Consider the following 13,269-nt stretch of genomic DNA (forward strand, 5'->3'; position numbering starts at 1 on the left):
GCTGAAATCATTGCGTGATATCACTAATGTTGACACAAGGAGCTGCCGAGTACGTGGAAGGGCTGTATATACTCGTTCGCCCCTTATTGTCTGTCCACTGTAGTCTGAAGATTACCACTCTCAGTGATCGCTACTGGCCACTCAAGAAGCATCTTGCATTTCCGCAATGTGGTTCTAATCTATCTGTCTGATCGAGATGACTTTTGAAATACCACTAAGCCTGTATGTGACATGTAGTCCATAACCCATTCTAAAATTTCTTCCCATCTCTGCAACATCGAGTTCAATATCAAATCAACCATGAAGACCATCAGCAGAACTTTGGAATCACAGAACGTGATGTGCGAATGTATACAAGGTCACACATCAAGCACAATTGAAGCAACCTCCTACTCTCTGATAGCCACTGCTCGCATGTCAGAAAAAGGCACAATGTTTTCCAAAAATCATGATCATGGACGGTGGAAGATGCTCCTACTCGCACTCTCATCGGGCATTGTACTAGTTGTCGAAAACCATTGTGCATTTTGAGACGGCTCTTCTACAGCATTCGGTACAATAGAAATGTCGAAATTCAGCCATGGAGATACCATCACATCCACGATAGAAAGATTGAAAGATGGAAATATGTATAAAGTGATTTAATTGTCATAGCTAATAGTGAAGAAAACCTCCTTTTCTGTAACCACAATTCAACGCCATGCTCAGCAAAACAAAAGAGAAAAGAAAACCAAAACCAAAACACATGTAGTAAAAGAAAAGAAAAGAAAAGAACTCCCGCTTCTTCATCTCTCATTCTTCATCATCTTTAAAACTTTTGCCTTCATGCGTCATTTCCTTCAATCGTAAAGTTCCATATCTCCCTCATCTCCATTCAACTCGGCAACTGCATCCTCCTCATCCCACATCTCTGAATCTTCACCGTCGGAATCAGTGTGATTGGGGAGAACCATGATATGTCCATCTTCGAGCACGACTCTAGCGGTCTCGCCATCGCGAATACTGCCTCTGAGGATCAACACGGCAAGTCTGTTCAATACTTCCTTTTCGATCAGGCGAGCCAGAGGACGAGCACCATAAGCTGGCGAATATCCTGCTGATCCGAGGTAATCCTTGACATCTGCAGAAAGTTGGATGCGCACGTTTCTGCCGTTTGCGGAAAGACGCTGTTGGATTTCCTCCAAGCGGACGTCGACAATACTGCGAATTTCCTTCTTGGAGAGACGGTTGAAGATGACGATGCTGGAAATTCTGTTCAGGAATTCGGGGAGGAAGTAGTTGCGGAGAGAGCCCATGACCATTTCCTTGGTGGTGGGGTCGATTTTGCCGTCGGGTGCGTTGGGGCGGGCCAGGTATTCGGCACCAAGGTTAGATGTCATGACGACAATGCAGTTGCGTGCGTCGACGACACGACCTTGGCCGTCGGTGATGCGGCCGTCATCCATGAGTTGCAGCATCACGGTGAGGACTTCCTTGGCTGCCTTTTCCACTTCATCGAAGAGGAGAATGGAGAAGGGGCGACGGCGGAGGGCTTCAGTAAGTTGACCACCAGCATCATGACCCACGTATCCGGGTGGTGCGCCGATCATACGCGACAATGAGTGTCTCTCCTGGTACTCGGACATGTCGAAGCGGATCATGGCGCGAGGATCGTCGAAGAGGAACTCGGCAAGTGCTTTGGTAAGCAGAGTCTTACCGGTACCTGAAGGACCACAGAAGAGGAACGAAGGTGGCTGGTTGGGGTTGGCAAGTCCAGAGCGCTGCAGACGGATGGCGTTAGCAACCGAAGTGACAGCCTCTCTCTGGCCGACGACAAGCTCGCTAAGATGACGTTCCATCTGCAGGAGCTTGTCCTTCTCGGTGGTCTTCAGGCGGGTGACTGGGATACCAGTCCAGCGAGCGACAATTTCGTTGATTTGATCGGGACCGACAGCATCGGTCAGGAGAGGAGCCTCACCAGACTCCTTGGCTTGGCGGAGCTGGTCTAGATCAGAGGCAGCCTTGTCCTTCTCGAGCTGCTTGATGCGATCCTCGAGATCAGGAATAGCGTAATACTTGAGGTCGGAAGCAGTCTGCAAGTCGCGCATACGTTCGGCCTCTTGTTGCTTTGTGATGAGTTGATCACGCTTAAGCTTGGCTTCCTGAATCTCCTTGCCACGGAGCTTCTCGCTCTCATACTTTTCACGCAGAGGCTTGAGGTCTTCTTCAACATTAGCAGCCTCGGCCTTTGCTTGAGCGAGTCGTGCTTGAGAAGCTTCATCCTTCTCGCGGTTGAGGGCGTGGATTTCGATTTCGAGTTGGCGAAGCTTGCGCTCCATGTTGTCAAGCGCCTCGGGCTGAGACTCGCGAGTGACACGAACAGCAGCAGCGGCTTCATCAATGAGATCGACAGCCGAGTCAGGAAGGCGGCGCTGAGTGAGGTAGCGAGCAGCCAAAGTGGCAGCAGAGACGATGGCACCGTCAAGGATAGTGACACCATGGTGAACTTCGTACTTCTCCTTGAGACCACGGAGAATGGAAACAGTCTCGGGAACCGAAGGCTCCTTGACCAAAACTTGCTGGAAACGACGTTCGAAGGCTTGGTCCTTTTCAATGTATTTGCGGTACTCAGTGAGAGTGGTGGCACCGATACAATGAAGTTGACCACGGGCAAGCATAGGCTTGAGCAAGTTGGCGGCATCCATACCGCCCTCTCCTGAAGAGCCAGCACCCATGAGCAAATGGATCTCGTCGACGAAGAGGACAATCATCTCCTTGGCGTCCTCAATCTCCTTGAGGACACCCTTCATGCGCTCTTCGAACTCACCGCGGTACTTGCTACCAGCGACGAGAGCACCGACGTCCAGAGACAGAAGTCTGCAGGCGGCCAAGTTGGCAGGCACGTCTGCATTGACGATGCGTTGGGCAAGACCTTCAACGACAGTAGTCTTACCGACACCGGGCTCACCGATCAGGACGGGATTGTTCTTTGTACGGCGTGACAGGATGCGGATGACTCTTCTAATCTCTTCCTCTCTGCCAATGACAGGGTCCATCTTGCCCTCTCGTGCCATGGCTGTCATGTCGATGGTGAACTTCTTGAGATTTTCGCTCTCCTCCTCAGCATCAGCACTCTTTGTGTCGACACGCTTGTTTCCTCTGATCTGAGTGATTGCATTGTCGATGAGCTTGGTGTTGGGGACATTGGCCTCGGCAAGGGCTTTGGCGATGGTCGAGTCTTGAACAAGACAGGAGATGAAGTGATCAATGGCGATGAAGCTGTCCTTTTGTGTCTTTGACAGTTGGTCTGCAGCGCGCAGCATCTTTGAGAAGGCGGGGCCCATAGAGAGGTGCTCCGGCGGCGGGTCCTGGCTGGGAAGACGGACCAGAGCCTTGTTGAGGGCGCGAGTGAGTGCTACCGAGTCTCCATGAGCGCGTTCGACGACTTGCTTGAAGAGTGGTGCTGATGATGCGCCGTGCGATGCATGGCCACTTGGGTTCTGCTGGTCCTTGCTGAGGTCTGGCGGAGGATCCAGCAGTGCGATGGCCAAGTGGATGGGTTGCAGTTGTGTGTGGTTGTATTGTTGTGCGAGATCTTGAGCATCGGCAAGAGCTGATGAAGCCTTGTCGGTGAAGGACATTCCTGCGGCGGCCATTTTGTTGTGTAACTTGGGATTAGGTCTTGGTGATTAAAGTTGGTAGTGTGGTATATAGTCGTGAGTCGTGAAGCGTAGAGTAGTGAGTGGTATGCTTGTGGGTTGTGTGTGTCTTGATTTCTGGTGAAATAAGAGAACAAAGACGTCAACGAGGTTGATATAGCGGCTGGGCTTCAAGCATGAGAAGAATCTCCTGTCATCTACGCAGCACGAGAGAATGCTAGCAGTGTCTGCTAAAGCAGGCTTGCTGCCAGAATCGTCCAGAAGCTTCTACGTCACCCGCATGTCAAGTCGCATGTTTTCGAGTCAACCCCCGCTTCGCCCGCACCACCCGCGAGTCAAGCATTATTCTGCATTTTCTCTTTTTTTCTCCATCTCCATCTCCTGAACCTCCTTTCTCGGACGTCCGTCCAGTAGTTCAACGGTTTCAATGCTCTTTTGCCAGAACTTGACGCCTTTTGTCGTGATTTTATTCCGGCCCAGACCATGTCCCCTGCTGCTCACATAGCGTTGAGGCTTTGCTCTGGCTTGCAGTCTGTCGCAGCTGAAAATCACCTCACCCGTCCGTTTCAGTCAGCCATGCGCATGCTTGCCCCTAACCACGCCCGTTTACATGCCGCTATGTAAGTCACTAAGTGTATGAAGGTCATCCTATCGATGCCTGTAGGTCTCTTTTCCTTTCTCCATCCTGTCGTTGCCTCCTCTGCAACCATCACATCATGACGTCCAGCACATCGTCCAAGTCCACGGTGCGAATCTTGTCCGGCTTGCTCGTCCTCGCCCTTCTCTACATCATCTTTGTTCCTGCACACTCGGCGACGACGAATGTCTCGCCGATCAAGACCGGAGACCACGAAGCTTCACGACTGAACATCGACGCATCGTTTGTCAAGACCGCCGTAGACAAAGTCACACAAGCAGTCTCGGGAGATTCGAAGACCGGCGCCGATGCCATTGAAGAGGAGGAAGCATTGCAGGAAGTAGAGAGTGATGAAGGCCTCGGAGATATTGCAGACGTCGGCGACCACATCTCTGGCGGCAAAGAAGCTGTCGACGACGACCAATTGACCCCCGAAGAGAAGGCCGTCCAAGACTACCACCAGGAACACGGCCAGAATCAACCAACAAGAGACCGTCCGAAGGTTGCCGTCAAGCCAAACTCGAAGACAAGCTCGGCAGTAGCTGCAACATCAACAGGTCCAATCATCGCAGAAATCACCATACCCGAAATACGCCATCACACCCAGATCAATGACGCCTCAGCCGCCGAACATCTCATCCTCGTCGTCACCCGTGATGAGAGTCATTGGGGCCATGTAGAAGGCAAACCGCGCTCCTTTTCGTCTTTCCTCGAGTTCCTGAACGACACTTCCGGCCTGCCTCTCTCTTCAGTCTCGTTAGCCATCCTCACAACCACCGAAGAGGCCTACACCCACTACGTCTCAACTCTCTCCTCCCACCCTCTCGCCAAAGCTCAAGTCCTTCTATACACCCCTACCATCCCAGAAGCCGAAGCCCCAGCAGACCGCCACGATCCTTCCTTCCAACCCATCCGCCGCAAGCAAATCGCCCTGGCCAGAAACATCCTCCTCCACCGTTCCTTAGCCGGCGAACAACACATCTTCTTCTACGACGCAGATATCATATCCAGCACTCCCGATATCTGCACAGAAATGCTTCACCAAGCCTCAACCCCCAAAATCACAAAATCGGAAAACGTCACTATCCCGGAAGTCATATTACCAGTTGGCTTGATTACCACACGCGCCCAAGAAAACTCCAACCCTGATTACGATCTCAACGCTTGGTACCATTCCGGCACCGTACGCAGAGACCGCGATGTACACATGCAAAAACTCACCAGTGTAACATCCTCGGATGAAATTTTCCCATTGGATTCGGTGGGTGGCGTGTTGTTGTACATCAAAGCCGAATTGGTCAGACAAGGGTTGGCTTTTCCATGGTGGTTTGTGGTGGGGGGAAGTTGGGAGAAAGGTGATGGTAGTGATGGGATCGAGACGGAGGGGATTTGTTATTTGGCGGAGAGATTAGGGTATGGGTGTTGGGGGTTGGGTGGGGAGTGGCATGTTGTGCATCAGCATTGATGTCGCTTTTTGAGACGGGGTAGGTTGGAGTTTTAAATTCATATTTGTTTTGATTCGTGGTGTGTTTGCTGTGTGACAGTGTAATAGTGCTTGATGAACTGTTTCATGACACCTGCAGCTTCCTACCAAGAAACAGCTCCTCTCCGTCACCGTGCTAGACCTCAAGACAAAGCTACTCTACAGCTTCAACGTCGAGCTTATGCTTCTCAAACTTTGCCCTCTTTAATTCTTCTTCGGTCTTCATGACTTACTCCAGCGTCTCGTCAACCTCATCTTCCATCACAACATCCCTCTCCTCATCATCCCACACATCTCTCTTCACCAACATCTCATCCCTCATCCCCATGACTTCCTTTACAATCTTCTCCTCAGCTCTCTCAGGCGCACGTAACATCTCAACCATACCCTCCAGAAACTCCTGTCTCTCTTTTTCCTGCTTGTCGAGCAGTTGATAGTGTTCAATGGCTTTGGGTGTCAAATTGACGTCTGTGAGGTTGTAGGAATCTAGGGCTGCTTCAAGGGATTTGTTGGCGGCGCGGGAGTTTTTCTCGTTGAGGTTGATGAGAGAGGTGAGAGGTAGGGTGAGAGACGGTGTGGCGAAGGTGGGTGGGTGTTGGAGCTGTGAGGGTTAGTAAGCTGGAGGCTGAAGAGACGCAGAGGGGGACAGGAAGAGAGAGGTAGGGAAGAAGAAGGTCAAGGCAAGAGTGAAGACAGCAGTGAAAACATACAATCCACAGGCTCATGTTAAACATGGCGCTCTTGAAGATGTTGCGGACCTGGTCGCCGATAGCTGGTCCGAGGGCTTCTGAGATGAAGCCATCGATTTGCTCTGAGACTTGTTGTTGTCAATCACATGTCCAGTGGATTGGGATTGAGGAACTCACTTTGTGCGGAATAGGCTGAGGTGGGAGGATGCTCGGGGAGATCAGCTGTATCATCTATGCCTCCAGACTCGAGAGTAGGAGCAGGCTGCTGAGAAGAAGCAGGAGATGCTGCAACTTGATTGATTTCCGTGGTCAACTGCTCATCAGGCGCCGAAGGATGGACAGACAAAGGCTGTGTTGATGCAGGCATGTCGTTGACAGATTCACGTTTGCCTGCAGCCAGAGGCCCATCAATATTGGCACTGTCAATGGACATTTGTGGAGCAGGTTGCTTGTTGTTTGATGGTGGAGGACTACTCTTTGCTTGCACAGGCAACTTGGTGTCAAAACCAGTCATCAAGTCTGCAAAGGTGGGTTCTGGTTGTGCGCGCATGTTTGGGCGCGATGATGTTTCTTCAGATGTCTCAGATGGTGTGTCCTTGACATCTTGTCTCTGCTTTCTCGGCTTCTTTGGAGCATCGACCAAATCTGTAAGCCCGGAAGCTCGCGTTGAAGATCTCGTTGTCACGCGTTGTGCTTCCTTGACATCTTTCTTTTGTCTCTTTGATTCTGGATTTGTTGCAAATGATCGTGGTCGTCTGGAGAGGTCGAAAGGATTGCTCCTGGATGTACCAAGATCCTTCATGATGCGCTGCTGTCGTAGGAGGTCTGATTGCGATGGATGTAGTAGGTGTGGTCAGAGTAACAATCGGGCTGTTCAAGCTGCTTCTCAGTACTACGTTCGACGTCTTCGAACTTAGCACAGCCTTTCTCCTGGGAAGCACATACCCCGGTCGTTTCGTTCGGGTTCGCGGACTACATTCATTCTACGACTCACCTCGAGCATCTCCTCCTCTTTAGGATCATGGCCTTCTCGCTTGACGAAGACTGATGTGGGAAGTTCTTCCTCAGGAGTTTGAAACAACACCTTGATCGTCACAGGATCCGAACCATCATCTAAGTCTGCCATTGTAGCTATGTCACTTGTATATATTACAGAACTTTAACCAAGGTGGTGAAGTGATTATCAAGAAGTAACCAGAGATGAAACTTCAGTCAGAGACGATGTGTGGTGAACAAGACGATTTATTGCTGTGAAGTAAAAGGTCTATGTGCGTGGACATGCGTGAGGAAAGCGTAGACGCCGACGTGTCAATGACAAACGGCAGACTTTGAAGGGAAGCTACTCGATGTGAACTGACCCAGATTACTCAGTGGCGCCTTCCTTGGTAGCGCCGTCCTCCTTGACGATCATCTCGTCGAGTTCGTCCTGCATCTTAGTGATGGAGTCGTTAGTGACAAGACCTTGCTGAAGATCCTCGACGGCTTGTTCGAAGACTTCAATGTCCTTATCGTTCAGGTCATGAGCGAAGTTGAGGAGGTTGGTGAGGGGACCGCCAGCGCCGAGACCGTCTTCACCACCATCAGCACATGCAGACTCAAGAAGACCATCAAAGGTCTGGAAGTACATTGCACGACGGTCGATATGGGCTTGCAGCTGTTCGATGACCTTTTCCTTGGTGGCGAAGGTGTTCTTGGCCTGAGGACATTGTCAACCTTGAGAAGGGATCATGCTCTGATGCGCAATACGTACCATCTCAAGTTGGGCACGGAGCGCGTGCTCAGCTGCGGCGGGAGAAGCAGCATTTTCGAGGCGTTTCTTGACGCGAGTCTCTACTTCGATGTGGACAGCGTCAGAGAGCATTGCGTTGATGTTCTGCTCGATAGCATGGATCTCAGGGTCATTCTGAGCCATTTCGTAGACGAGGTGGCTGACGACGTCCTTGAGCTTCATCACAACAGCACGCTTGATGGTCAACAAGAGGGCGTCATCGACGGAAGTGTCGAGCTTGAGATCAGGCTTGTCCATACTTGCGATATGTTAGTGTGAGCAGTACAGAGATGTATCCTGAGTGCCTACATTGCGATTTACGTAACGAAAGTTGGTGTCACGCGTCGATGTGTTTGGGAGAGAAATTGTAGGAAACAAAAGTCTGAATAAGTAGTGAAGCTGGCGAGTGTCTTGTGGTTCCGGAATCGTGTAGAAGTTCAAAAGCTCGGCGTGTCCGTCGGTCTAGGTCGAATTGGGCGGTAGGTCGAAGATCAGGAGGTCGAAAGTAGTACTGCACATTTGTTTTGTCCACTCGACAGAACGTTCGCGTATTCGAACTCGAGCATTGGAAGACCAGTAAGTCGTCTGCCTGTGTCATTCGAAGTTGATCGAAAGACCGCCGAAAGCCTGCAGCATTCGACACATACCTTGGTGTTATTTCCGAGCAAAGCCCTGAGTTTCACACCGCGCGAACATCGCAACTCACTCGACTCGACAACAACCAATCCGACAATACGGAAGCAAAGATCTTTGTCATCACTGAAGATCTCGCTTTTGGTCAGTTTCCACGATAAGTTATCAGCAGCCTGCATTCTTCGTCTGCAAAACCGAAAACGTTCACCACATCCACTTCCTCGGTCGACGACATGTCTTCGCCACCTCATGACTGGCAAGGCTCTTCTAGCCTACCTCCAAACCCCTATGGACCCCCCGAAGATGTTGTGTCTCAGATGTGGCAACAACACGCAGACAATGTACGTGCGAACTTGGCTCTTCCTGATCGTGCCGGTGCGCTGCTGTCATCCATTCAAGACCAGGCACCCCAGCCTCAGAGCTCACCGCAATTCGGACATGCGCATAGGCTAGAGCTTCAGGGTAGTCAGACACAGACTGCTCGCGCACAAGCTACTCAGATGGAAACGCAGACACCTCATGTGTCAGCGCCTCCAAGACATTTCCACAGCATTCAGGCGACACGCGACCAGGCTCCCCCGATGCAGACTCCTCGGATGTACACTCCCCAGATGCAGACGTCCCAGATGTACACCTCCCAGATGCAGAGTCCCCAGATGCAGACTCCTCAAGGATACAATTCTCAGATCCAGGACCCCCATGCCCAGATTGCTCCGGTCTGGGCTGCTCACACACAGCCTTCTCAGATGCAGCCCCCCGGAATGCAGACTCCACAAATGCATGGCCCTCAAAGACAGTCTCCTTCAACGCAGGCTCTGTCTATCCAGGCTGCGCAAAATCAAGCTGTTCAACTCCAAACTCCTCAGGCCGCGATTGCTCAGATGCAGGCTGATCGCGGTCAGGCTCCTCAGATACAGACTTTCCGAATGCAGACAGCTCGGATGCAGGCGCCTCAAGGACAAGCTGCACAGATTCAGGCTGCTCTCGCACAGGCTCCTCAGCTCCTGGCTACGCCCCAGGACGTTACTCAGGCCGCATTGACTCACATCATGGCGTCTCGAGCTCGACAGGCTCAACTTGCTCAGGCCCAGGTTGCTCAGGCCCAGGCTGCTCGCAGTCAGGCTCATCCGGTTCCTGCTGCTGAGCATAATACCATACAAGCCCAGCCATCAAATGGAAAAAACCCTCGCGTTTGGATGAGAGAACGGAACAAGCGACTCCGGGCGGTCGTATCCACCCCAACACAGCTCGTTTCTGGAGGTAACCGTCAGCAAAACGTTGGAGGATCAGTCGTGCATGCCAGTCCTCAGCACGTCCAGACTCCTGTCATGGCCGCCCAGCATGCGCAGATCCCCAGAGGAAACGGTGCCCATGCTAGTGGCCAACAAACTCAGATTTCCAGATATGGTATTCCTCTCGAGCAGAGCTTCGGAAGCACCGGTGCTCGTGTCCTTGCTCAAGACGTCCATCCAGCCAACAGAAGCGGTCCACAGGCACAGATCACGAGAAGAGCTGATAGCCAAGCTGGTTGGCAACGCGATCAACCTTCTAGTCGGGACATTCAACTCGCATGGACCGAAGGATTCGGTGTCCATGCCAATGTCCAACAAGCTCAACAATCCAGACACGGACTTCTCCTTCAGCAGCCCATTTGGGGAGGAGCTGGCGTCCACGCAAATGCCCAAAGCATGCAGCCACCAAGAGATGGAGCTGCACCTGCGCAGCATGTCGGAGCAGCTGGCATTGTTGCCAATGATCATCAACAACTCCTCGCTTCCCGCAAGAGCGCTCCACGCGTACATGCCATGGGAGGCACAGGTGTTCATGCCAGCATGCATCAGATTCATCCATCCAGAAGTGGCGATTTGGTTGACCGGGCTGCCAGAGCTCAGCAAGCACAATTTGTCCAGCAAGTCCACCCAGTTCAGCAAGCACAATCAGTGCAGCAGGTCCAGCCAGTGCAGCAGGTCCAACCAGTGCAGCAGGTCCAGCCAGTGCAGCAGGTCCAGCAAGTGCAGCAGGTCCAGCCAGTGCAGCAATTTCAGCAAGCCCAGGAAGCTCGGCAGGCCCTACAAATTCAAAAGGCCCAGCAAATCTTACAGACTCACCAAGCTGAACAGGTTCTGCAAGCTCGACAAGTTCAGGAAGAAGCCCAGCGTTCCAGAAATCAGGCTCTGATCGAAGATCTCATCATGCAATTCGCTGTCCCCTCAGTACCCGAGTCGAAGGCGGTTGATAGAGCAGCATCCGACGACGCTCATATCCAAGGCAGCAAGGAGACTTTACCCGAAGTCGCAGCACTACTCACGTCTTCTCGATCAGTCAGCCCTGAATCGAATTCCACAAAGTCGAGCACAAGTCGGAACTCTCAAATAATTGCCAGTGGCCGCGTCGAGTCGTCAGGACGTGGAAGGCCCTTCATCGACCTGAATAGATCGGCAGGAAACCCGCAGATCGAGCTGTTGCAGTCGTCCAACAGTACTGATCCTCCTCTGGACGATGGGGAATGGGAGGCCGAAACCGACCTAGACCAGACCTACCAACTCGATACTTCCGAGGAGATGATTTCTTCCCCCCTCGAAGCCTCCCAGGAGACAGATACTTTCGATTTCGACGCTATGCCTCGAGCTATGCGTGAGCTTCTCGCGATTGAGCCTAGCGCTGGGTCCAGGTCCACAACCCCGGAACCCTTCAACTCTCGGAAGCGACAGACACCCCACGAGGAAGGTTCCAGAAAGCGTAAAAAAGCCTTTGGAGATCGTATCGATGATATCGTGATGGACGTTGCACACAAGCCGAGGGCGCAGATTGAACTCGAGTTTGTCAGAATTGTTGAAGATCTCGGCATGATTGAGCCTGAGAGTTCCCAGGCGCTAGCTGCGCTACGCTGGATGCTCAATTCGAAAGAGAACACAAAAGAGAACAGAAAGTGGCCTGTTGTGTTCAAGAAGTGGCTCTTGGCCATGATGCGCCATAGTCTGAACGCGAGAATGAAGACTGGAGACATGCCTGAAGTTGTGGCTGGAGATACTGAAGTTGTGGCTGGAGATACTGAACCAGCCAAGCAGGTGGCTCCGTTCTGCAGCAAGGAACTTCATACCCTGAAGTGTGGCCACCAAAGTCCTTCCAGCGAAGAATGTGGCATGAACTGCTATGCATCCAAGCAACTCGGCAACAATGTCCGCTTGACAGGTATCAAGTGCGTCGTCTGCAGCAGATGGATCCTGGGGGACGAGTAGATACAGTACTGGGCTCCAACCAAGATCTTTAGTATCATTGGCGACACGGTCGGTGAGAACGGCCTGAATTGATGGAATCCTTGACGACTAGCGGAGCGACTCTCGGGTGCTTGGGTCTGAAGAAGGATACGCTTGGTCGACTCTGGCTCTGTGGGTAAGATGGGGGTGAGGAGAATCAGCAAGATGTTGATATTTCTGGAGGTCTTCAGCCAAAAGGACCCGTTCGAAGCGTGATCAACATGCAGCCGAAGTGGGAGAAGAGCCGGGGTCTGCTGTTATGTAGATAGACGAAGCCTCAATCAACAACCATTCAGGTTGTCGCTTATACCATGAAACCTACTATGTCGCGATGTTTCGAGATAGACGCGTCGACAGGTGCTGGACGAATCAATCGACAGCTACTATGCCCAGTTGCTTGATCAATTCATGTTTCGTGGGACAGAAGGCATATTGTAGGAATGATTGATGGAATGATGATATGCTTATTATTCCCGCGCACTGACAAAATGTTCGCCATAACTTCGGCAAAGCTCGGACCTTCCTAAGGGCCGTCCTGGCCACTCTGCCACTCTGGCTCTTTGCAAAGACACCCTGTACGGATGGAAGCAGTCCATCATTGTCCGCATAGCTGCAGCTGTGTCCGCACCTCGACTGCTACAGCCAACGCTGGGCACCGCTCAGCTCTGCTACTTTTCCTGCAGGCTGTTCTCGTGTGTTCTTAGTATTTGGTTGTCCTTAGCCTATGACGTGGGTCGCATTGGTCAAGGGAAAACACGGTATCCGGGCCCAAGTCTGTTTCCCTTAGCAAGCTAATGCTAAGGGAACCTGACAGGACTCGGATAGGTAAGACTCCTGTGAAGTGATTGATACCGGTCGCTATATCGTCGGGTATGTTGTCCAGAAGGAGAGTCAAGTGCTCGGTCAAGAGCTGAATCCTCAACTGGGAAGTTTCTCCTGTGCCAACGGCTTTGCAGTCTCGAAGAAGGAAGCGACCCCTCTTTTGAGGGAAAGTTTGTCCGACCTGACATGGCTTTCGGCATGAAATGCGGGATCTGGCGCGGTCACAAACGATCACAGAATGGTCCAGCTTTCCCTCGTGTTCTGCTCACCTGCTATATCGCTCTTGCTCCGATAACACCACCGCCACAACCGCAATCGTGCCTTCCCCGCCTGGGGTAATGA

General features: G+C 51.9%; 5 protein-coding genes across 5 annotated transcripts; 2 read left to right on the plus strand and 3 right to left on the minus strand.

Annotated features, from left to right (window-relative positions):
• Positions 1-626: 626 nt before the first annotated feature.
• Positions 627-3,844, minus strand: M438DRAFT_342107 (heat shock protein-like protein). The gene has a single exon (XM_029904669.1). The coding sequence runs from the start codon at positions 3,633-3,635 to the stop codon at positions 840-842; it is 2,796 nt and encodes a 931-aa protein (XP_029764712.1). The 5' UTR covers positions 3,636-3,844; the 3' UTR covers positions 627-839.
• A 190-nt stretch (positions 3,845-4,034) lies between these two features.
• On the plus strand, positions 4,035-5,517 carry M438DRAFT_361853 (uncharacterized protein; the record flags this gene model as incomplete). Its single annotated transcript, XM_029907537.1, has 2 exons — positions 4,035-5,458; positions 5,500-5,517. Exons 1-2 carry the CDS (start codon positions 4,355-4,357, stop codon positions 5,515-5,517), a joined length of 1,122 nt encoding a protein of 373 aa, XP_029764713.1. The 5' UTR covers positions 4,035-4,354.
• An 873-nt stretch (positions 5,518-6,390) lies between these two features.
• M438DRAFT_86033 (uncharacterized protein) lies at positions 6,391-7,553 on the minus strand. Its single transcript, XM_029910367.1, has one exon. The coding sequence runs from the start codon at positions 7,247-7,249 to the stop codon at positions 6,590-6,592; it is 660 nt and encodes a 219-aa protein (XP_029764714.1). The 5' UTR covers positions 7,250-7,553; the 3' UTR covers positions 6,391-6,589.
• A 257-nt stretch (positions 7,554-7,810) lies between these two features.
• On the minus strand, positions 7,811-8,473 carry M438DRAFT_351783 (uncharacterized protein; the record flags this gene model as incomplete). Its single annotated transcript, XM_029906745.1, has 2 exons — positions 7,811-8,143; positions 8,198-8,473. The coding sequence occupies 2 exons, from the start codon at positions 8,471-8,473 to the stop codon at positions 7,811-7,813; spliced, it is 609 nt and encodes a 202-aa protein (XP_029764715.1).
• A 304-nt stretch (positions 8,474-8,777) lies between these two features.
• On the plus strand, positions 8,778-12,261 carry M438DRAFT_86087 (uncharacterized protein). Its single transcript, XM_029910368.1, has one exon. It carries the CDS (start codon positions 9,082-9,084, stop codon positions 12,085-12,087), a length of 3,006 nt encoding a protein of 1,001 aa, XP_029764716.1. The 5' UTR covers positions 8,778-9,081; the 3' UTR covers positions 12,088-12,261.
• Positions 12,262-13,269: the final 1,008 nt, after the last annotated feature.

Source organism: Aureobasidium pullulans (genome assembly GCF_000721785.1).
Source record: "Aureobasidium pullulans EXF-150 unplaced genomic scaffold scaffold_2, whole genome shotgun sequence".
NCBI classification, from domain to species: Eukaryota; Fungi; Ascomycota; class Dothideomycetes; order Dothideales; family Saccotheciaceae; genus Aureobasidium; species Aureobasidium pullulans.

Excerpts from the sequence above, each read along its gene's own strand:
- M438DRAFT_342107 (XM_029904669.1), bottom strand. The coding sequence starts at position 3,635 with ATGGCCGCCGCAGGAATGTCCTTCACCGACAAGGCTTCATCAGCTCTT.
- M438DRAFT_86033 (XM_029910367.1), bottom strand. The coding sequence starts at position 7,249 with ATGAAGGATCTTGGTACATCCAGGAGCAATCCTTTCGACCTCTCCAGA.
- M438DRAFT_86087 (XM_029910368.1), top strand. The coding sequence starts at position 9,082 with ATGTCTTCGCCACCTCATGACTGGCAAGGCTCTTCTAGCCTACCTCCA.